Source organism: Pogona vitticeps, chromosome 10 (genome assembly GCF_051106095.1).
Source record: "Pogona vitticeps strain Pit_001003342236 chromosome 10, PviZW2.1, whole genome shotgun sequence".
Lineage (NCBI taxonomy): Eukaryota > Metazoa > Chordata > Lepidosauria > Squamata > Agamidae > Pogona > Pogona vitticeps.
Window position 1 is genome coordinate 3,110,845 of NC_135792.1, and position 24,517 is coordinate 3,135,361.

General features: G+C 45.3%; 1 protein-coding gene across 2 annotated transcripts in view; it reads right to left on the bottom strand.

The window, feature by feature from the left end:
• LOC110076356 (ATP-binding cassette sub-family C member 12) overlaps positions 1–23,524 on the bottom strand; it is a 40,091-nt gene extending 16,567 nt beyond the window's left edge. The window contains exons 1-20 of one of the 2 annotated variants that reach the window (XM_078380448.1): positions 22,791–23,524; positions 22,410–22,533; positions 20,114–20,281; positions 19,689–19,843; positions 18,877–19,024; positions 17,677–17,910; positions 16,349–16,522; positions 16,008–16,155; positions 15,649–15,797; positions 14,259–14,366; positions 13,071–13,346; positions 12,906–12,977; positions 11,752–11,876; positions 10,725–10,797; positions 7,886–8,089; positions 5,669–5,803; positions 4,429–4,494; positions 2,520–2,622; positions 2,377–2,442; positions 284–373 (exon numbers count right to left, since the gene is read on the bottom strand). In XM_078380448.1, coding sequence (XP_078236574.1) covers positions 284–373; positions 2,377–2,442; positions 2,520–2,622; positions 4,429–4,494; positions 5,669–5,803; positions 7,886–8,089; positions 10,725–10,797; positions 11,752–11,876; positions 12,906–12,977; positions 13,071–13,346; positions 14,259–14,366; positions 15,649–15,797; positions 16,008–16,155; positions 16,349–16,522; positions 17,677–17,910; positions 18,877–19,024; positions 19,689–19,843; positions 20,114–20,281; positions 22,410–22,533; positions 22,791–22,801 — 2,629 coding nt within the window. In that variant the 5' untranslated portion in view covers positions 22,802–23,524. Of the gene's footprint in view, positions 1–283; positions 374–2,376; positions 2,443–2,519; positions 2,623–4,428; positions 4,495–5,668; positions 5,804–7,885; positions 8,090–10,724; positions 10,798–11,751; positions 11,877–12,905; positions 12,978–13,070; positions 13,347–14,258; positions 14,367–15,648; positions 15,798–16,007; positions 16,156–16,348; positions 16,523–17,676; positions 17,911–18,876; positions 19,025–19,688; positions 19,844–20,113; positions 20,282–22,409; positions 22,534–22,790 lie in introns of those variants that run through there. The other variant, XM_072980492.2, reaches the window with a different exon arrangement.
• Positions 23,525–24,517: the final 993 nt, after the last annotated feature.

The window sequence follows — 24,517 nt, forward strand, 5'->3', positions numbered from 1 at the left end:
GTTTCTGAGTGAAAACGGGTCCATGAAATGGGAGAGCTGGGTTCGAGATGGGCAGGACAGAACTTGCTCTCTCTTTCTCTCTCTCTCTCAGGTGAGAAGAATTAAAATTAGGGGCTTTCCCATTCAACATACGGGAATGAGGAAAGCGAGGGTTTGCGTCCCGAGTTCAAATCCCGGACACCTCCTTTTGCCCCTTAGATGTGGCAACTGAAAAATATTGCGGATTTTAGACGAAAGCTATTAACGGGGAAAAATGGAACAAGCGTCTCGTTTCTGGGAATACCTCCAGATGCTCTGATGTAAGTGTAGTAGGTTTTCCAAGAGACCGAACCCTCTTGTTTTCCTTCTTCCTTGACAAGCTGGTTTGCAGGAGCTGTGAGAGAAATATTTATTTGTACTGAAAAGTTGTCTAGCGACCAGCTCCGACAAAGCGGACACATTTCAAATAAAACTGGACATCCCTCAAGCTTACCCACTACAATAAAGCTGAAGATTTTAAAAAAAAAGCCTTAGTGAAACATATTTCCCACGGCTGGCCTCAGCCGGATGAAGCTGAATGGCGAAATCTCCCACGGTTTTCCTAACGGCTGTCTGACTCTTTGGGATCCGTGACTGGAATTCAGAGAGAAGTGGCACCGATTCATTAAAAGCAACTAATGCTGGTGGGGTTTCCGTGCAACCTCCTATGGACTTCTCTTTTCTGACTGTGTACGATGCAACACATCAAAAGCCAAAAGGAGATATTGATTCCCCCCCCCACACACACACTCATTTGTGCTATTTTGGCCCAGATTCACATGAAATGGGCGGGACTTGGAAAAGTTACTTTTTAAAATCCAACTCCTAGAATCGCTCTCCTCCGAGGTCCTGGCTTGATTTTGCAAGGCGATCCAATTACATCGCTTGGGTTTTACTTTCTTTGGTCTTCTTTGTAAAGGTGGGCGGACATTCTTATTATATTTATTATTTAGTGTTTATTTACTTCCCAATTTCTCAAACAGATGTAAAATAGCTTGGGACTGCAAGAAAGGAATTCGCCATGAATGCCTTGTTGCTCTCGAGCTTCGGAAAGAGTAACTTCTCAGTCTGCAAATGGCCAAATCTAAGCCCCACTGGCTCAACACAGCCAGAGTGTTTTTTTTTTAATTCTTAATCTGGTCCCAAAGAGAAGAGTATTAATAGTTCTTGGGTTCCAAGTTTATGAAGTCCAAAGACGGAATGAAAAGAATTAAGGATATTATGGATGGTTGTTGTGTCTTTTTCGGGCTCTTTGGCCGTGTTCTGAAGGTGGTTCTTCTTAACGTTTCGCCAGTCTCTGTGGCCGGCATCTTCAGAGGACAGCAACCTGTGCTCTGTTGTAGTTTATTTGGGAGTGCTGTCCTCTGAAGATGCCGCCCACAGAGACTGGCGAAACGTTAAGAAGAAAAACCTTCAGAACACGGCCAAAGAGCCCGAAAAACCCACAACAACCATTAGATCCTGGCCGTGAAAGCCTTTGCGGATATTATGGATGCACAGTCTTTAGCAGTGCAACCCCCAACATGCCTCCGGGGCACCCCATTTTGGCCTCTATTGCTAGAGCAGAGCATAATAGCTGAGGCTGACCATTGCCTCCTCAACTTCACGAAAGGCTACTTCAGATGTCTTCAGGAGTAATAAGACTAGTCTACATCCAGTTGGGAGTCCCAAGCAGAGGAAGCCGATTGAATGAATTGCTAAATGGTGAACCGACATGAGTAAACCCCATGGATTCCACAGATCTTCTCTAGCTGGGGCTAGAGATACATTCAGGTCAGCGTCTGATTGGGGCCACTGTAGATTCTGGCTGGTGGAAAGGTATTCAGGAGAGATAAGGTTGGTCTGAGAATACAGAGCAATCTGGGTCTACCATTCCTGCTGGGGCGAAGACCAAGATGGGGCTTCTCTAAGACAGTTGACCCAGGCAAGGTTAGCGGTTTGGGCTTCCAGGGGGTGGGCGCAGAGGGGTTCCAAGGAGCTATTGATTCTGGTGGACGGAACTCTTTTCCTCCTAGGAAAATGATCTAGTCAAGGAGAGGTTGAAAGGATGTGCCTTGCTTGATTGAAGTGTGATACAGATGCTAAACAGGCAGTTCCTACTCTACATGCATAAGTGGGACACGAGGGGATGAAGCCATTCATGTGAGAGCTCCTTGCCCCAGAAGAATAGCCCACGTTGACCCCACCACAAAAGACACACTGTGCAGGATGAGCAATGAAGCCACATCTCTATTACTGTGCTTTTGCATGAGGTGGAGGCTCTTGGTGTGTCTCTGAGCTCTAATTACTACTCAAATGAATTTGCAGTTTTAATTTATGATCAAGTCAGTTCAAATATATTCAGCACGTGCCACATACCTGGATCTTTCCTCGTTTTCTGTTCTTTCTTGGGTTCCCGGTTTGTCTCGTCGGACATATCGAAAGCTGGGGGTACAAGAAAACAATCAGCGCAACGGTCTTCAATGTTCAAAAAGCCGCGTACGCAACTTTGATGATTTTACCGGGATTATTAACGCCTTCGTAGGAGGTGTCTTGGGTGTTGGCCTGAGCGTCGTCTGCCACCGGTGTTGCCGCTGGCGGGTTAAGGAAATGGCTCCCTTGACTCTGGAATTTAAAAAACCAAAAACAGGTGCAAACGAGTTATTTCGGAAGGCGAGAAGAGCCATGCAGGATCAGGCCAAAAGTGTGTCAAGTCCAGCAGCTTGTAGGGGCGTCTGGGAAGCCCACAACCAGACATGAGAGCAACGGGATTTTCGTAAGAACTGCAATTGCACAGATCTGTGGTGTGTTTTTTTTTATCACTGGGAGCGGTAGTTCCAAAGTGTTGGGAGTGGTAGTACAAAAGAAAACTCCAACCAACCTGTACATCTATTTTTTTAAAAAAATACCCTGCCATGCCCAATTGTATGGAATCCAATCCAGCACTCCTTTGACCAGTTGTCTTTGGGAACCTAAGCGATGAAGGACACCAAAATGGGAAATTCAGGGGAAAGGGGAACGGCCTCATTCATGAGCTGTCTATGGGATCAACAAGATCTGAGAGCTGCCCCTTCCTTTGCTGTTCTCCTCCAACAGGTATCTGGGATAGAAGGCTTCGGATTCTTCAATATATAGGGATGTGCCATGGCCCACCTGATCCAATCTATGCCTTAATTAAGAGGCACATAGATCAGGGCTGATTTGATCCCGGTCCAGATATGTGATGGTATTTGTCCATGTCCAGATTGCCATGAAAAACCTTATTTCCACAAATGGGGAAAACACGAGGATCTGGTGTAGGGGTGTGGTCTACACTGTGCCATTAATTGCAGGGGTGTGGTAGACGGGAGCAGGCGAAGAAGTCAGCTGGCAGGGAGATTTGTACCACCAGAAAGAAGTGGGTATGGAAAGAGACCCTAGTGCACTTATCTTGACTTAAGCAATCAAAGCTCATACAAGAGGAACAGAGGCATCCATCCTCACACACACACTCAACCCTACTAGTAAAGTGCTTAGTAAACTAAATAATATAGATAAGAAGGAAAAAAATAAAATTCTGAGATGCGAGTCCTATTTAGCAATCATGAAAGCAAATATTTCACTTCACCCCATACAGATGCGAAATGTAGATGGAGAGCAAAGAGATCTATCACGACAATAGCCTTAGGCCGTTGCCTCCTTTGCACCTCGATGGCTGGCGTGCCCTTGGGAGATCTTGGGCTTTATTGCCGGGTTCAATTGTCCCCTGCTTTCTCTTTCTGGACCCTTTTGACTTCCATTTCCTCACTTCAAATCACTGGGTATTTTTGGCTACAGACCTTTGAACTCCATGAATGCTAGCTGGAACATGAATAGTCCATGGTGTGGCGGCTCCATTATGGGTGGCCCATGGCTCTTGACCCTGGAGTCAACCCAGAATTAATGAATGCTCCATCTATTTTTGGACTTCTATCTAAACACACCACGCATCATATTAAGCAGCCACGGACAACCTTTATCGTCCATTAACAGGATCTTGTTCATTCCTTCCACAGACACATGTGTTTCCACCACAGAAGTGGTCGTTGGTGGGCTTCTGAGCTTGAATAGAAATGTCTCCCGGAATAACTTTGTCTGTAAGCTCACAACCTGCCCAGTCCCCCACACAATAGACCACTGCACGTGCCGACGGGGCAAACAAAATTCTGCCTCACAAATTTATTTATGAGAGCTTTTCAAAGGCTGTCAGTTGGCAGTTTTTGCCACACCTCATGGTAGAAATCCTGGCTTTGCTTCCCGGCTTGATGCTTGCAAACAAAGGGAAGAATACGCAGAGATGGGGAAGTTAGTGGGGAAAGTCTATACATTAAATTGACTACATATTTTTAAAACTATGTTTACATTAAGTCTTACTCGCCGGTTTAAGTCTACCTTTACTGCACTAAACCTTACCAGAATGACGCTGAAAAATCCCATCTGTGATTTTAGACCCTCTCTTTTCCACGTCCCTGTTTTGAACTTTGGAAGAAAAAAGCTGCATGAATTTTTTTGGGGGGAAAAACACACCCTTTTTTACTCATCACAGCAAAACCTTTTCTCTCCCTCCCCCTTCCCTTATAATATCAGCTTCTTATCTTCTTTTTATTCAGTTCACTGATTCCCATCTGGATCTTGATTTTAGATAGGCATCTTGGTCAAGGGATTCCAACTCTGGCTCCCCAGAAGTTCTTGGACCCAAACTCCCAGAAGCCTTCACCCCTCGTCAGGATTTCTGGGAGTTGTAGTCCAAGAATACCTGGGGGGGGGCGCAAGGTCAGGAAGCACTGATCTGCACCTTCCTTACTCGGTCAGTATTTGGATAGGTAGATGTGTATTATTTAGCATCATTATTTCATTATTTACACTCATGTCTCATCTTTTGCCCAACCAGCACACGGCAGGATCCACCTCTCTTCCTTTCCATTTTACATTCATGACAGATTTCCTCGGGTTGTCGCTCTCTCTCAGCCTGACCTAACTCTGATGGGCAAGAGAAGAGCCATGTCTAATGGCTCCGAGTTCATTTGAGGAAAGGCAGGAAATAAAGTTAATCCACAGAAATCCATTACATTGAAATTAAAGACAGAAGTTGCCCGAAATGATGTGCTTAACATATTCCCTTTCTTTCTGTCTGTCCGTAGGTAATAGGTCTTCCTGCAATACTCTGAAGTCCTCAAGATTGTGCAGATTGAGTGAACGGCTGGATCGCTCAGTGGTTGAGGTCTCTGGCAGAGCCAGAGGTTGGGAGTTTGATTCCCCGACGGGGTGGACTCACTGATCCACAGGGTCCCTTCCAGCTCTATGTTCTAAGATGATGAGGATGATGAGACAATGTTTGGTATCAGTAATATGGGTTGTTTATTTGTTTATTGTGGAAACAGGGAAGCGAAGATCAGCTAATCTCAAATGTGTCTTAACCCAATTTAGCTCCATTGGAACCACCCCTCAGTTTGTGTGTGTGTGTGTGTGTGTGTGTGTGTGTGTGTGTGTGTGTGTGTGTGTGTGAGAGAGAGAGAGAGAGAGAGAGAGAGAGAGAGAGAGAGAGAGAGAGAGGTTTAATAGAATTCAGTTTCTGAAAACTGAATTGGGGAATCTAAACAAGACAACCCCCACAATAGTTTCTGTAGGTCAACATCAAAACCCTCCAACCTACCGTGTCTTCGTCCGTATGCAGATTCTGCACGAGGGTGGCATAGCGCCCCTTTGCTCTCATCAGCTTGGCGTGGGTCCCGCTCTCACATATTTCGCCATCTTCCAGCAGGATGATTTCATCACAGAATTCTAAATACTGGCAGGTTGTTGTTGTGAACAAGGGAAGAGAATGACAGTGAAGGCATTCGAACGCAGGCTTATTTTTAAAACCTAAGTTAAAGGGCTATAAACCATCTGAATCATTTTTAAAACCCAAGTTAAAAGGCCATAAACTTTTTTTTTTACACAAGCATTTGGTGCCTGATCTTCTTGTCGCTGTGCGTCTCCATCTGAATTATTTTTCTACTATTTCCAAGGTTTTAGAACACAATCTGAAGCGACCCCAACAGTCTAGAGACAGCTCAGCCATCGCCAGAATGAATGAAGGTGTGCTCGGCGTAAGCTCTTCCTAGCAGAGGGATCTCAGGGAATTTTTGGGTCTGCCCACACCCTTGCCTTGTTTTATTTGAGCATAGTGGCAGCATGAGGGAGTGGTCTTGATGTGGCTTGATGTGGCCTGCTCTGTTTTTGTGGTGGTGGTCATTGGCCAGCAGATCTGAGCCAGCCAGCCAGTTCAGCTGGTCTTTAGATCTCCAAGACCAGAGAGGATCTTGGTTGGCACAAGACTTATGCCTAATCTTAGCTGCTTTCAGCCAGAACTTCGAATCAGGATTGCACTGGTATGGGAATATAAATAACAATTGCATGCCGTCAGTTCCAATTTATGGCAATCCTTCTCTGGATTTTTCAGGTAGAGAATACTCAGAAATGCTTATTTCCTTTCCCTCCCTCTAGGGGGCGCCCTGGGACTGTGCAGGTGGCCCAAGGCTCCACAGGCTGGCTCTTCTCCCAGGAGGTCCGTTGGGGGATCAAACCCCCAACCTCAGGCTCCTCAGCCGTAGACCTAAACCAATGAGAAAGGCTTCCATTCCAAACTGAAATATTCTTGAGTCTACCCACCAGGCTTGCATTGTAATAGCTCGGTTCGAAAGGTATTTGCATTCTTAATATTTACAAGCAGCTCCGTGCTCTTCTTTGGGATAGATTGCAAATAAAATTTTATTACGATGATTTTAGAGTACACACTGCGAAACGTTAAAGGAGAAAAAGATGGGACGTCTCAGGACAAGCTCACCAGCTTGTGCAGAACATTTCCCCATCCTGGGCTGAACCGGAGGAGGAGCGGGACGGCAAAGGAAATCTAGCGAGGCACTTATAGCTTTTGACAGCGTGCATGCTTCGTGCACACAACAGCTCTGTTCATGTCAATCAAAACAAATCTTCCGTGTGTCTTGGAATAATCCTTTCCCCCAATTTTCCCATGCATCTTTCAAAAGCCGAAAGCACCCGGAGAGCTTTTGATTCTCTCAGCCGTGGCTTTTCTGCCACCTGCTGGTATTCCTGTTCTTATTTTATTTTCCAAGATAAGATTGGGCAAGGAGAAAGCAACCCCTTGCCTGTTCTGAGCGGGGAAAAAGGCAACTCGCCAGGGATTGATTTAATTGATTGATCGATCGATGGATGGCGAGGGAGCAGATCCTAGAGCAAAGGGTGAGTCTCAAACAGCAAGACTGTGGGAGATGATGTTTAGTGAGCCTCTAAGAAATAGGCCCAAGTTTAAATCAATAAATCAATAACTCTAGAACTGCAGAATTGGAAGGGATCCTATAAATCATCTAGTCCAGCCCCTGTCAAGGAGGCTGAGTGGGGAATCAAACTCCCAGCCTCTGATTCCACAACCAGATGCCTAAAACCAATGGTTGCCATTGAGTGGAACACCTCCCCTACTGGAAATAATATATAGTCACCAATACAAGGAGCCACAGAAAGCCTTCTTTGCTACCATTTGACTAAAATCCCTATATTGTTCTAGTTGGTGGACACAACAAATGCTGTGCATGTAGATTTCAGAGCTGTGACACAGGAGTTTTTTTCAGGCCACCTTCCATGTTGCTTCAGTGCCTGGCACCCCTCTGAACCAAGCGACCTACCTATAATAGCAAGTCTCTAGAAAAGTTCAGGCTTGGCCAGGGCAGTGGCAGAAGGGGAGCAAATTGCCGCCTCCCATGTTCTGCTGCCTGAGGCCACCAGAGGATGGCCCTGACCTTTGGCAGGATGGAGAAGAAAATATCCCCCCCCCCAAAACTGGTAGGAACCCATCTCATGTTCTTGGCATTACCTGCAGCTGGTGAGTGACAAGAAGTATAGTTTTCTCTCTCAGGGCCTCTTTGATGCACTGTTCGAAAATGTGCTTTCCGACGTGCGCGTCGACTGCGGACAGAGGATCGTCCAGTAGGTAAATATCTCTGTCGGCATACACGGCCCGCGCCAAGCTGATCCGCTGCTTCTGCCCTCCGGAAAGGTTGAGGCCCCTTTCTCCGATCTTGCAAAAGATAACACCGTTATGTCAGCCGAAGGGTTATGATCGTTTTTATTTAGGAGCTTCCCGTTTAATAAAAGCTTTACATCCTTATTAAAAGATCAGTGCCTCCAAGTAGCATTTCCCCAGCGAGGCTCGGAAGCCGTAGACTTTTCCTCACATCCATACCTTCACGTCACCATTTTTTTATTCACAGAGGATGCTAGTGACATCTCTTTTTTTCGGACAAAAGCTTTACATGAGTCTTGGGTGTTTGACAGTTAAGTTAAAACCCACCATGCCGTGAAAGCATGCAGTTTTGCTAACCAAATAAAAGCGTTTATTTATCTTATTATTTTTTTCTGGACTGTGTGTTTAGTCGTTTAATCGTGTCCGACTCTTCGTGACCCCATGGACCAGAGCACGCCAGGCCCTCCTGTCTTCCACTGCCTCCCGGAGTTGTGTCAGGTTCATGTTGGTTGCTTCGCAGACACTGTCCAGCCATCTCATCCTCGGTCGTCCCCTTCTCCTCTTGCCATCACACCTTCCTAACATCAAGGTTTTTTCCAAGGACTCTTTTCTTCTCATGAGATGGCCAAAGTACTGGAGCCTCAGCTTCAGGATCTGTCCCTCAAGTGAGCATTCAGGGTTGATTTCCTTTAGAACTGATAGGTTTGTTCTCCTTGCAGTCCAGGGGACTCTCAAGAGCCTCCTCCAGCACCACAACTCAAAGGCATCAATTCTTTGGCAGTCTGCTTTCTTTATGGTCCAGCTCTCACTTCCATACATCATGACAGGATACTGGGGCAAATATTCAAGAACCGCACCGAAAGCGAGGAACAGACGTTTGAGGATGAGTTGGGTTGTAACCTCCAAGTTCTGTGTCTGCATGGCTTGAATTAATGGAACCATAAAGCCTGCCGTCGTGTCCCGGCTTTTAACAGGCCCGTTCGCAGCCATCTTCAGGCGGGCTAAAGAAGGCAGTTATTTGGGTGAACCTGTAGATGATTCGGGCGTTGCGTCAAACAGATTTCATAACGCCTTCACCCTTTCTCTCTGTTGGGCGGCTACTGCCAGGTGCCTGCAGCCGGCATGCTTGTTGAAAGATTCTGGGAGTTATGGTCAGAATCATCATCGTTTTAGAACAGCAGAGCTGGAAGGGACCCTGTGGATCATTCAGTCCAGCCCTTGTCAATGAGGCCCCATGGGGGAAATTGAACTCCCAACCTCTGGCTCTACAGCCAGATGCCTTAAACCACTGAGCCATCTGGCAGTTCTTATTCTGAGGCTACGGTTGCTACTCCTCCATAAACGGATCTCATTTGCCCCATTTTGATGGCACCTCCTGACATCTTTTCCATTTCGAGGACAAACGATGGAGATCCAGGATGTGGAGGAGGACGGTTTAGCCCTTCTTCCTCATGACGATTTTCCATGAGAAATTCCTGCGCCAAAAGGAGATTCATGCCTGGGTTGGATGTATGTTTTCACTCTCTGCAGGAAGGTGCATCTCTTTCCTCCACAGTATGCAAAACATGTTGTTCGGAAGTGCATTAATGCAGAAGTTGAACACACTCACAGTTTTACCGCCAAGAACTTACTGCTTTGTCACAGGATCCTGAGGTGGCCGCCTCCCTTTACCTAAGAATAGGGCCGGCCCTTGTCTTCTGGACATTTGTTTGCATGACAGAAAGTTACAAGTTACAAGGGCTTCTTTTCGACAACACAGTTGTGGTAACACAGCATCAAGCCAGATCCCAAAGGCTCCCCGTTAGAGAACTTTGAATGAAAATCTAAATTGACAAGATGGCCTGGAGGGACGTGATGAACAGATTCTATTATTATAGCATTTTTTCGATCCCGTAGGATACGTATCGGCTTTCATTGCCGTCACTTGAGGGGACACACCGCAATTGAGAGTGAAGCTTGGATAATAACATGGGTCTATTTAAGCAAGTTTTCCATCCTCTTACCAGCTCAATTGTCGCCGACAAAACATACCGATTATGCAGTGGCTGCGAAACAGTCTACAGCTCTGTGTCACCCCACAAAGCTGACTTTAGATCATGAGGGGAACCCTACTTTTTAGCTATAGTTGAAGAAGTCTGATAGTAGCAACTGATGGTGAATAGCATGTATTAGTCAATAACATGCCATTGGTAGTTTTGTTACTTTCTCAGACTACATCTCCCAGAATCCCCTGGCTACCATAATGTGGGGGATACTGAAGCTATGTACCCCCCCCAAAAAAAGGGAACATTTCCAATCTCCGATTAAAATAGTCTTCCTCCACTTGGAGCATTCTGAAATGTGCTGGAGACTCCATTCTCCTCATGGTGTCGGCATGATGATGGGTACTGTATTACAACCCACCTGGAGGGCAGGAGATTGGGAAGAGAAATTGAAGTGCCCATAGAGCAATCTGTGGTAGGAAAAGCACATGACTCCAAAACAGATATTGGCCTCCCTCCATCCAAGCCCCCCCTCCCCGCCGTGAAATCAATATAGATGTGACAGATGAATTTAGCAGCCTCCTGACAAGTAGAGTAACAGTAAGAAAGTTGGTTGGAAATGAATAAGTCGTCACATGAGACAAACATTTAAAAAGCAACAATGCGCCGGAGATCTCAATTGAAATGACTTTTAGGATGATACTTACCTCAGTCATGTCTCCATATGGAAGAAGATCCAAATCGGGGTTCAAACCGCAGACTTTGAGGGCATAATTGTACCTGTGAGATTGAAATTAAACCATGTTCAGCCCTGCTTTGACGCCAACGAGCCCCTGTAACTTGGTTACGCCGATAAATGAGGTATTGCCAGTACACAGCGGTAACCCAGTGACACACCTTTGGAGACCCACTCTCGCGGGATCTGTGATCTTTGGGATCCAGAGAGCTAAATTATACTAGATCATCAGTGGGGATGGTGGCTTATACAACATATGAACCTGCCCAGACGTGAGAGTGACAATCTGAGCTTCTGCATCATCCTTCCACTGCCATTTCATGTGGGGTAGGGAGGGTCACAAATTGGACTTTTTATGTGGTGGAACCTCGTTTCTGGACAGACAGATACCCTAACGCCATTTTTGTTCTCCTTTTGACACAACGAAAAACCCCTTTCATGTGGCCAAGACTTTGTAGACTCTGAGATATTATTTAATAATCTCAGAATGGCAGAGCTGGAAGGGGGGGGACCCTCTGGATCATCGAGTCCAACCCCTGTCAAGGAGTCCCCGAGGGGGGAATCGAACTCCCCACCTCTGGCTCCTCAGCCAGAGACCTCAACCCCTGAGCTACTCAGCAGTTAGGCTAGCAGTGTATGTTATTTTATGTCCTGCTCTGTTCCGTTTTCACATTTAAAAAAAAAAAAAACTAAAGGGATTTGTTATTTTGAAGTCTTTGTTGGGTTGTTTTGTTGTATATCACTCTGACAGCAACGCTGAAGAGTTGCTGAGGAAATATCTTTACTGCTGTTTGGTACGGCGTCTCGGTAAACTCTGGTGCAAAATTGCTGCTCTCATACTTTCCCTTCCATCTCCGTAAATAAAAGGGCTAGAGATTTATAACTTTTATTTTTTAAAAAAGGTAAAGTTTAGGAAGTGGTCTGAAGGAAACTGGGCAGGGAGCCCTCACTCGCTTTGGCTCCAGCCCTGGTTTCCTCTTGTTAATGTCCAGGTTTACCTCGGTTCGTCATAACGTTCTCCAAAAAGGATGTTTTCTTGGACGGTCCCATGAAAGATCCATGCCTGCTGTGACACGTATGCCAAAGTGCCATCCACGGCCACCGACCCTTTGGAAAGATACATCTGAAACAAGTCCACGGGCCGAACATGAGGTTAGAACCAGACTCATCCTGCTCCCTATAAACTACCACCATCAGTATCATAAATCATGATCTCTACTGAGTCACTGTTTTGTGAACAGTGCCTATATATATATAAAGATCACTACTGTAGATTCCTCTGCAATGACAACAAATGAAGAGATACGTTTGGTGGCATCTGTCTACATTTCTCTGCAATCACACACACACACACACACACACACACAGAGAGAGAGAGAGAGAGAGAGAGAGAGAGAGAGAGAGGCAGGCATGTGTGGACGCAGAATTTGCTTAGGTGCCCGAACGGATTGCAGAATGGGATAATCAGGAACACTCCCAATGATGTCAAAGGAACTATAGCTCTAGCGCTATGCCAGAAAGGAGGGGAACAGCTTACAAAGGAGCGGGAGAGATCGTTCTGACTTAAAATGCACATGGTTACCAGAAAATAGGGCAAACCAAACCACACACCCAAAGCGAACCAGATAGTGAGCTATAGGCTTGTCGGACCACCCTTTGGGTCATCTTTGAAGCTTCCAACCAGCCTGGAGGAAGACTCTTGGTGAAACACCATAATCTCTCTCAATTCAACCAACTGCATTTGCAAGACCCTTCCTCTTCGTTACAGCTCAGGAACAATTAATCAACAAAAATTAATTTAAGATCAAGTCTCCTCCAAGACTTCACAACCCTCCACAGCAGGTTGTTTTTGGTATCTTCTTGTTTACAAAAATATGCATATGTCTTTTGAAGCTGCCCTGACGAGATATAATTACCATGGTATGGATTGAGGTCTTTTTCTTATAGAGAGCATTGCTGCCTCTGCCCTTTATAGGATCAGCGCAGTCTCAAATGAAGGAAGGAAGGAAGGAAGGAAGGAAGGAAGGAAGGAAGGAAGGAAGGAAGGAAGGAAGGAAGGAAGGAAGGAAGGAAGGAAAATCATTGAAAAACATCCCACTATCCATGAACAAAAAATAAAGACGAGATACCAAAGAAAAGAAAGAAGTCATACCTGTCCTAATATTGCAGTGATGAGCGAGCTTTTTCCACTGCCTACTTGTCCACAAATGCCCAGGATTTTGCCCTACAAAAGTACACGGATGTTGAATTTGCCATTTATACTCAGCTGCAAGGTCTATCTTTGCCCACAGGTATCTTAACCTGCAAACCTACGTACTTTCTTTATTGCATAGGTTATGTTGTGCAGGGTGAAGCTATTGCTGCTCTCCGTCCCGGAAAAGTTTATCTGATGGAGAGAAACGACGGATTTTGCAGGCAACGTTGGGCGTCTATGGATCTTTTCATTGTTCTGAGGACTTTCCTTGTTTATTTTGGAGCGGCATGGACTGGGAGATCTTTCCCAGGACAAGGTTGCGCCTTCTAGGATGACGGCATTTTGGGGGTCCTTCATGGGCTTTACATAGTCAGGAGGAATTTCCGTGAGCAAAATTTTCTGAAAAGAAAAGAAGACAGGGTCAATGCATTCAACGCCAACCGGGACAGGCGGGCCCATTTTCAGTCAGCAGAGTCCTGGCTTGGTGGTAGAGCACATCCTTCGTAGGAAGAAGGCCCTGAGCTTCACAGAAAGCAAGAAGGATTCGTTCCTGGGCGTGTCTAAGAGTAAATTGAGAAAAGCTCTGGGCCCAAAGTCATACATGGTTGAGTTTTCAGATCACAGCTCTCTCCAGGGCAGTGTTACAAAGTGGTAATCAGCTGGAAGAGATTGTCCTAGATTTGGGTGGAGAACCTCATTCAATCCAGCCCTCTGAGGGTCCTCAGAACTCAAACCCTGTCTTAATGACACAATCATGAGGTAATGTCCTAGCTTTTGGGTGTGTGTGTGTGTGTGTGTTTTTGGGGGGTGTGGGGAGCAAAGATTTCTAAAAAGGCTGAAACACCTTTCCTAAGGTTTAGTTACTGGAAGCAACCGCTTTATGGTAACACTGGTCCCCAACCTTGCGTCCGCAGATGTTCCTGGACTCAAACTCCCAGAAGTCTTCACCACTAGCTGTGCTGGCCGGGGTTTCTGGGAGTTGTAGTCCAAGAACATCTGGAGACCCAAGGTTGGGAACCGCTGTGCTAGAATATGGTGGGATTTCTGATCCCACTCCTTTCATCTTTGGCCCCACCCACCAACTTAATGTGGTCCCCCCATAACTTCTCCAAGACAGAACATGACCCTCAGGCTGAAAGAGAGCCCCCCCCCACCTTGGACTAGAGGGACACATGGCAATTCCCCCCCCCCAAAAAAAGCTCTGTTCTTGACAGATTGATACATCCAAGAGTGGAAGCCCATGGTGATTCGTTTTGTTTCCTTGCCAAACCATTCTCAAATATCTACCTTTTTTTTTAAAAAAAAAATCACCTTTAGTCTTTTTAAAGAGACGTTGGCCTCTGCTGCTGCTTTCACAGAGAACGGCAAAATGACGATGGAAAACTTCATGACGTTAAACATGGCGATCACGCTGAAGGCCTAGGAAAGGAAGTGAATTAAAAGACCGTTAGGATTCTGTTATGGGTTGGTGGTGTTGGTGTTCTGTCTTTAAGGGTTTCGAAAATCATCAGTGTCTGTTTACTTATACTGCACTGCGGGTTGATATTGAGGCTATTGTACTATAAGGGCTTCCTACCCAGAAAGAGGAAATGTTTTTATAATAACCTGAGAACTGCAGAGCCGGAAGGGACCCGGTGGATCGTTGAGTTCATCCGCTGTCCAGGAGGCACAGTGAGGAACCGAACGCCCAACGTCCGGCTCCACAGCCAGAGACTGAAGCTATCCAGCAGTTCTGTTACTTATTGGACCATTTTTTTTCTCAGAACACCCCAGGGGAGCATGGTCAACTGCAACCTCCCCCCTTCCCACAAAACTCCCCTAAGCATTCAGAAAACTTGTTTTTGGCTGTTCCAAGGGAGAAGGAGAAGGGTCCAAAAATACTACTAGAGTTAGGCTAATAATAATAACCTTAGAAGTGCTGAAGTCTCATCTTCCTCTAATTATCACATGCTCTACTGATTAGGACTCCCAGCCCCAGGATCTGTGCAGAACCCAGACTACCTGCATTCACCAATTCTACGTGTTCATTGGCATGCAGGGCCGGCCCTACCATTAGGCACTTTGATGGCACTGCTTCCAAGGGGCAGTATCAGTAACCTGTTGGTTATTCCACCTGAGCCCCCTTTGGACCTTCTTAGAAAACAGAGCTGGCTTTGTGCTATGGCTAACTTTGGACCGTCTAAGCCAGCTTCCTTACCCTTGGATGCTGTGAATGACCCTACTTCTATTTTCAGTGTTGACGTGCGATTCAGTTGCCATTCAGGCTGGACCAATGGGCCAAGGGCCTGAGTCAATATAAGCCAATTCCTACATACTTAATGGCTTCTCTTCACTGTTCCAGTTTTGCTACCATCATACCACCATGAGCATACCAAACCTATCTGATCTCAGAAGCTAAGCAGGGTCTGGGCTTAGATGGGAGACCGTCATGGTGCTTTATAGCTCTCCAGGTAAGGCTAAGATAGAATCGCGCTTGTAACCTGGACTGCCACTGCAGAGTAGGAAATACTGGGCTAAATAGACCCAAGGGTATTTCTTCCTACACCGAAATTCCTATGTCCCTGTGAAAAAGTAGAAAGGTGTAACATGTAGTTTGACCCAACGATTTGGGACACCATAGAGGTCTCTAATAGACAAGAGATTCAGGCGAGAAACAGACAAGATTACACTGGAGGCTTGAGGGTTTAGGAGTATGTCTTACAACAGAAGCGGTGAGATCCTGCTTTAAAAGGGTGTGGAAGAAGAAAGTCAGGACAATCGAGAGGGTGGACACAATAGGCGAGAGGGCAGAATTCACACTTTGAACGTATCCTGCTTTTTCCAGTATTTTCCGTTCCCCCTTCCTGATGCCTGTGCAGAACAAAAGATATCCTCCGATTACGATGTGAACAAAGTGTTAAATCCTGCCTCCTTCTAGATGGCGGCATGCCGCTTTGCAAGTTTTAGCTCTGTGTCTTGAATTATTGGTGAATCACGGAGAGTGTAGAGAGTGATCCAGTGAAGGCATTTCACTAAGATTTAAAAGCCCTCCCTCCCCGCACTTCTTTCTCTCTGCCCTACCTGCGACGGTGTTTGCAAAAGACTTCTCCCAAGAATACATTTTGATCAGTTTAATGCAGGTCAAAATCTCATTCATGATCCGTACACGCTTGTCGGTCACCACAATGGCTGCCCTTCGGAATGCAGATGTTAGCCTGGCCATGAGCATCTGCAATAGATTATTTAATGATTCTACAAAGAATTGCAAGGCTTTGTATGAAAATGGTAAATTAACTGGGATCACAGAGTAGCAGGGATGCTGAATAAAAATATTTGACCCTCCAACATTTTATTGCAGATTTCAATTGTCTGTATTTAACTGTGTTCAACTGTCATTGTTTTTAAAAAGATGAAAACATTACCTGTATGGGTATGAAAACAATGTACACAAATGTTCCTATGAGCGCAGTTGGACCAAGGATGGTACAGGAATAGACTGAACACACAATCATCAGCAGAGGCGCAGCAACTGGCAAGGGACAAAATAAAGCCGCTTCAAACATCCGGTAACCATCGTTGGCTAAGAGGTTGATCACCTGGAAGACGTAAAGGAACATGCATGATTTCTCAACAAACTGATCTGGAGTGACCTTGTATTGAACAGTTTTCAAATGATCTTCAGTCAGTTTATAACACCAGGATTACAGTGGTGCCTCACCAGACAGTTACCCCGCATGACAGTTTTTTCCGCTAGACATTGACTTTTTGCAATCGCTATAGCGAATTGCAAAACAGTGATTCCTGTTGGGGGAATTTTGCTGGACAATGTTTGGTCCCTGCTTCGCAAACCAATTTTCGCTAGATGACGGTTTTGACAGCTCCCTCCACGCTCGCAAAACGGGTGTTCTCGGGACCTAAGCTTCACAAGACAGCTATTTAAACAGCTGATCGGTGGTTCGCAAAACGGCTTTCCTATGGCCGATCTTCGCTAGACAACGACGATTCTTCCCCATTGGAACACATTAAACAGGTTTCAATGCATTCCAATGGGAAAATGCTTTTCGCTAGACGATGATTTCGCTAAAGAGCGATTTCAGTGGAACAAATTATCATCGTCTACCGGGGCACCACTGTATATGGTCTGGATGGAGCTGCCCGGAGAACCTTCCCGCATTAAACAGACAGGCCTACACCCACTTGGTAGCCTCAATGAGGGTACACCCATTATAGTAGTGGGGTTTCTCTTTGCGCCACCATTTTGCCAAGAGGGATTGGATCTGGGCCACAGTTTGTACGAAAGCTCTCTCCTGCATGCTTCTATAAAACAGAGCAGAACATGAAACACAACCTCTGGCTACACGGGATGGAGATTCTGGGAGTTATAGCCCAGAAAAGTAACTTTGCTGCACTCTTATTACTCTAGACCCCATTAGCCCCGTTGTCCTAACTGGCCTAGAAATCGTTTGCCCTTCTCTTCATTGCTAGGTCATTATTGCTTTAGATTGCTCTTTTTAAGCATTGCACTAACTAAACGTATTTTACAACTGAGAGTTGCAACTGGATGGCTGCACAGAGCACACAACATACAGATGGGTTGGGCTGGAGTGCATTCCCCGGTGCGTCGTGTGATCAGATCCCACTGGATCCTTCCACCAAGGGTCCAAAATGCAACCTTTTTTCCTGTGTGGGCCCACCCTCCATATTCCCAGGCTACCGAGCTGGTCTGGGACTGAGATGATAAAAGAATTACTTCTCCCATGGAGGTGTGCATCAGGGTCTTGAATGCCAGCAATCTCTCAAAGGCCATCATCGAAAAAGCAACTTTTAATCTGATGGCCGTGCGGTAGTTGATGGCCCAAGCTAACGACCAGCAGAGGATTTTGGAAATTTCGGTGAGAAATAAGGCCACACAGAGGCCGATTCCCCGGACCAGATCCGTGGAGCCGCTTTCACTGTATTGGAGGATGCTATGGATGAGCACCGTCTGCAAAAATTAAATTAAAAGAAAGGAAAAAAAGAAATTATTTGGGAGAAGGGAATTATTAGGATTATTTGGATGAAGAGAAAGGTATGTATCATTAAATCTACGGATCTCTGAGATTTTCGACTTGAAGCTAGTAGGGAGCTGGAATACTCTTCCCAAATATTTTTGTGAATTCGTTGGAAAGAATAATATGCTTTTCCAGGTGCTAAGGCAGCGATGGGGAATGTGTGTGCTCCCCAAATGGTGCTGGACTACAACTCCCATCAGTCTTAGCCCACAAAGTTAATTATTGAGGTGCATGGGATTGCAAGTCTAGCACTATCTGGAAAGCTACGTGGAAAAGCCAGCTGCACTTCAGCTGTTTTGCTTGGACTATAAAATATAAGTCAAACCTTATTCTGAGCCAAGTTACTGGTCCCTCTGAAATCTTGTACACATTATTATTCCAGACATTGGTCATGGTGGAGTTTTATTCACAACCTTGCATGCTGCTTGTAGGTTTTTTTGTTTGTTTGCTTGCTTTTGATTTGGAGGGAGTTTTTCTGGGTTGGGGTGACCATCAATCAATCCAGCACTAACGAACTGTTTTCCTTGCTTCTGAATTCAAAGAGATTCTTGCCTCTTGGCCGAGTTCTCTTTCCCTCTCTTTAGTCTGCTGGAAGCAGCGTTTGAGAAAAAGGAATTCTACCAGAAGTTCAAAACTCTGGTCATGTTAGCTAGAGATTTCTGGGAGTTACAGTACATCTTTCTTTCTTCTCTCCTCAAAGCTCTGTTCTGAGCTAGGAGAAATTCTCTGCTATCTATCTTTGACAGAACTATCTCCTGGTCAGGCTTTTGAATGGGAGAGCTGGGTCTGAATGAAAAGCATTTGGGAGACAGTGCATGAACGGTCTTGTTGAATTCATCCATCTTTGTTCTGAACGGGTGCCTAAAGCATGTTGACGAATCTACTCCTACTATGCTCACCGGTCCTAAGGCACCAAGCGTCATGCAGAAGACGTTGGCCAAAATGTCCACCAGAACTCTTGTCCTCTGAAACCGAAGGACCACTTTGGCTAAAGATGCTTTCTCGGGTCCGACTTTGGCCAGCTCGGCTTCCCAAATAAGTTGGAGTCTGTTAAGGGGGGCAAAAAGAAAACCCTACATTGTTGATTTCCTTCGTTTTCTTTCATTTGTATCTGAGCGTTGCACAGTTTAAAAGTATGGCTGTATATGAAATATACATGAAATTAAACAGAAATTGAAATGGTAAGATCATTAGACTGTTTTTGACCAGAAGCAGGGCTACTTCAGTGGCGTTATCTCAGCCATTTGCTAGATCTTCTTTTGTAAATCTGGTGGGGGAAGTTGCACCCCCATCAGTGCTGCATGGGTTGAATTTCTCCAGTCACAGAGAATGTGTCCTGTATCCAGGTAACCCCATTTTACTTGACTTTTCTTTGATCTTCCTACTTCACTTTTATGAAGTCTATTTCAGTGGTCTCCAACCTTGGGCCTCCAGATGTTCTTGGACTACAACTTCCAGAAGCCTACACCACCACCTCTTCTGGCCAGGATTTCTGGGAGTTGAAGTCCAAGAACATCTGGAGGCCCAAAGTTGAGGACCACTGTATTAGGTGACTTCTGGAGGCAGTCAGAGATCTAAACCACAGAGTTTTCCCCGGATAAGAATGTGCTATTCTACTCCAGGACATCCTCAAGGGTCTGAGAAAACAAAGGACGACTGCTTTAGCTCACCCACCCTAAGCTCTTGTTGTGGGGTCCACGTGTGGCCTCACCTTTTGGCGTTGGGCTCCGTGCTATCGTGCCAAGACAGCGGGGGCAAAGTGGCGACGTCAATGTTGCGCCGGAACCCCCTGAACATGACAGACGAGAGCCAAGAAAATGTCGCAAACGAGAAGAAGCCGGCATTGTCCAGGGGATTCACAGAGCTGTACAAGGTGGCGTTAAAGATTGCAGGTTAAAAAGTAGAAAATACATGACTTAAACAGTTTTTTTTTTGTCTATGTTAAATTCTCTGTCCCATCAGCCCCATGACTGGCAGAAGGAAACCAAAAAGGACAGTAGTCACAATCATAAGAATAATATTAATAAAATCTTAATTCTTACCTCCCTCTGTGGTATGTCAGTCTCTCCTGGATGCTTTTTAGAGAACTTCTATTCTACTGTATCTATAATGGAAGTCATTCACGCATTGTACTTGCCTGGCCTGACAACGGATGGGGATCATATTTTTTAAGCTGGAAGCATATTTCTGGCAAAAGGTCTTCTCGTCCTTCCCTCTGCCAATGTCGGGAGGACGCAGGTAATGCTCTGAGGCGGCCACCTTGCCCATTTGATACCATGGCTCGCTGCTTTCACCCAGTTCTCTCTTTGAAGTGGGGGAAAAAAACCCCCAAAGGGAGACAGAGAGGGAGAGAGAGAGACTCTTTATTGGTTTGTTTCTTGAATTTATTTATTTAAAAGATTTTTTTTACCCTGTTTTCCTTCTTTAAAAGGACACTGGGTGGCTTACATCAGTAAAAGACCGTACTGAAAGTTCAAAACAATATGTACACAAATATTGAAAAGGATCAAACACATGCCGTGCTAAAAGAGAGTGAATGAAACCAACACCACGAACACATTCGAAGCGACAAGGCACAACAATCCATCAATAAAACAAAGAAACCCACAAACCACTTCTGAAGTGCATGCTTATTTTGAACGTTGTTGGTTTGGTTCTTATGGAAGGATTCTGCTGATGTGCTAAAATAGCCTCACCGGTGCTGAGCGACTATTTATTCTGGCATCTGGGGGTTTCACTAACGGCCCTGTTTATTCAGCTTGGGTCGTTCGAGGTTGGACAACGTGGGGGAAAGGATGGAAGAATAGAGGGGAAAGTTTGGAGCCCAGGAAGCAACAGGTGTACTGATTTCACAGTGAGCCCTCCCCTTTCATGCTTATCCCGAGAGGAGGAGCAGGTCAGTTGATGCCTCCAGTCAAAATTCGAGTCAACCTCTCGTTAGAGCGCTAATATCCATCCTTAGCAGTGCCGGCCTCTGAGTCTGTCTTGAGACTTTCCACTGCCTGATGGGGAGCATGGAATGGGAGCCCACTGCTCACCCTGGTCATGGGAGTCCCCAGACCCAGTAAAAAAAAAAAAACAAGCATGGGCACTAAGAAGCTTGTTGTCATCGTTGACTGTAAAGAAGGAAGTAGCAAAGCAATTTTGAGATCTGAGGCAGAAAATCCCATAAGGGAATCTTTCCTTGAAGTAAAATGAATGCCTCCACGATGTTGACCAAAAATGAATGCCTTCACGATTTTGACCAATGGATTGTTTCAAGTTGGTGACACCCAAACTTGAGACGTGGAGCGTTTATTAAGAATCTCTGCTCCAAAAAAACAAAACAAACGCCCAAAGGAACTTTGCTAAGTGTCGAATCCCTTCCACACCAATAAATCCCCTCTTGCAAATACATCTGTCATCCCCTGCTCTGCCGTCTTTCTTAAAGATGGCTTCCGGCATGCTAAAGGTATAATTTTCGCTCTTGCCTCCCTGGTGTCTTGGCTTCCTAGTTCACTCCTGGCTGGAAGGAACCTCTCCATTGTCTCCGTCTCAACTGTCTGCTTCAACGGTTGCGTTGAACTTCTAAAGAATATTCCGGCAGCAACGTTCTAAGCTCCCCCACCCCACCCGCTTCTGTCAAAGACACATCCCTTCATTCCTTCTTCTGGTGAAAGAATTAAGACGAGGCATTCTCTTCTATCCTGTCTCACTCTTCAGGAGTGAACCAGTGACCGTATGGGCTACGTACATACAACTGCACCAAAATGAAAGGAGGGGATTATTTGGGTCAGCCATACTTGGAGAAGCTGGAGAGCTCAGTGATTGAGGTCTCTGTCTGCAGAGCTATTGGTTGGGAGTTCAATTCCCCCACTGTGCCTACCAGGAGAACAGCCAGCCTAGGTAGCTTTGGGAAAGCTGCACACTCCCAGGGTGCCCCCTAGAGGAAGGGAAGGGTAAATTACTTCTGAGTATTCTTGACTTAGAAAACTGCAAAAAGGGTCACCATAAGTCAGAACTGACTTGACGGCACATTATCATCATCGTTGTCATCATCATCATCATTGGATATCTTTTTTTTTAATCGAAGCATGGCCTGTTGCTACCTAATGGGCACTAAACCTACTGATATATGTCTGTTTCAGTCTACTGGTGATGTTGGTCATGCCAGGAGTGTACCACGGAACCAGTGTAATGGGCTGATGGCCCTTTGCTTGTCAACTTGGGTTCACACAAGGTTGGAAGCTTGGCCACCCAAGGACAGAGGGCTTCCCTGGGTGGAGGACCACAGGCTCCTTTTCTTCCTCTTCCAAAGAAGATAGTGGCCACTATCTTTTGCCTTATCTCCGAATCTCAAGACACAAACACACTTTCTTCAGCTGTTTGTCTGGAAGCCCTTTGCTCAGAAGGAGAATAATTAACCAGCCGAATTATCAACGCAGTTACTCACGTAGGTCAAACCAGTGACCCCGTTGGTCTCTTCGTACTTCTTTTCCTCAACGGTATTATTTCTGCATTCCAGAACATGTCCTCCATTTCTCTTAGACATTTTCTTATGAAGTCGCCGCTGAAGACTTTGGGTGGGATGGGGGGAAAAGTAATAAAAATGAGCATTAACCCCAAACACTATAAACATGTAAAGCACATTTTAGTATTGCATTGTGGAACAGCAGAGAAAAATAGTACAAGCACCAAACTAAAGTCAAAATATCAATGATAGGAAATAAATTCAGGCCACATTCTGTGCCACATGAACCACTTTTGGCTTTCTGAATTTGCTTTAAAAAATACATTTGCATTGAAAATATAATTCTGGGTTATAGAGACGAACCCTTTGACCATCCGCGATCCTTCTGCTGAGGCTTCAGGAGAACTAGCAATTCATTTACGGTTTATTCAAAGGTTTTCTCAGGCAGGCAATATTTCCCTGTAACTTTCCCAGATTTTCTGCCAGACAGTTCACTGTCTAGATTTCTGTTCTCTCCTTCTTCCTCTTTGTTCCGCTGTTCCTCGATAAATATTTCGAGTGTACTGTTAGTATGAAAGCGCTCTCCTTCAGCACAGAGGCAAGTGGAATAGAGTGCAGGAGGAGAAAGATGCAGAGGGGATGTTCAAAAATAAGGCTGAGTTTTAAGGTGAACTTATTTTGCATGGTGTTGGATGAAAAGACCTTTGTCACGGTTCACAAACTTCCCTGGCTGCCAAGAGGACTTGGCATGGAAACTGTGTCCGGCCCTTATACAACCAACTGACGCTAATAATGCCCAATCTAGTTGTCACTGAGTTTCTTTCAGTTTTCACCAGCATCAATTAAACACACACACACACAAACAAATTTGCCAGTTATTCAGGTCAGACTATCCAAGATTTCACATTAAGATGGCAGTCCTTGTTGCGTGTTGTCAAGTCACCTCCAGCTTATAGCAACCCTATGAATAAGCAATGTCAAAAATGTCCTGTTTTCAACAGGTCTTACAAACTCAAGACTGTAGCTTCCTTTAGGGAGTCAGTCCATCTTGTATTTTACCTTCCTCTTTTCCTGCTGCCTCCCACCTTTCCCAGCATTATTGCGCACACTTACTTGGGAGAAAAGTCTCGGCGGTGAGCCTGCGGGCTTTGCTCTCTGAGCAAATGGGCAGATGTTCAGAGAGAAACAGAGCCTGTGTTTATAGTGGACTAATAATTGACTAATGATAAGATGCCTTAACCACCAAGCTACCTTTAATCTCATTTATTTTAATCGGTTTGATTGACCTGCTCTTGCAGAGTTCGGGAAATAAAAGCCAACAGACACCTGGCTTGAATGTGAAGCCCGCGTGGAACATGTTGCGAACGGATTTGCTTGGATGTTGGCGTCGGGATTCAGTGGCATCATCCTTGACTCCCTGACTGCCATTCAGAGTAGGGGGGTGGGTGGGGTGGACCATGGCCTTCCAGATGGACTGCAATGCCCATCAGCCCTGGTCAGCCCAGCTAATGGAAGGGGAGGATGCGAGCTGAAACCCCAGCAACATGTAGAGGGCCATAATTGGTTCACGGGCATGCGAGCTCTGATACGAAAAGTCCTAATATAGCCATCAGAACTCATAGCCATTGATCAGAGCACAGAAAAAAAATACTTTGGGGGGCCAGAATGATGCAGTAGTCAGCCTAAAAAAAGATATTGGCCCTCTGCCACTGATTGCCTTATTGCCCATGACCTTATCCAATTCCTTTTCAAAGCCACCCATGTTTGTGCCACCACACCTCCACCAATGAATGGAAGCTCATTTTTTTTTTGTCGGATAGGGCTGAGATGAATGTGGTAATCTATCTATCTATCTATCTATCTATCTATCTATCTATCTATCTATCTATCTATCTATCTATCTATCTATCTATCTATCTATCTATCTATCTATCTATCTATCTATCTATCTATCTATCTATCTAATTTTATTTTATTTTATTTTATTTTATTTTATTTTATTTTATTTTATTTTATTTTATTTTATTATTTAATACCCTGCCTATCTGGTCATTGCGACCACTCTAGGTGGTTAGGTAATGAGCCTCTAG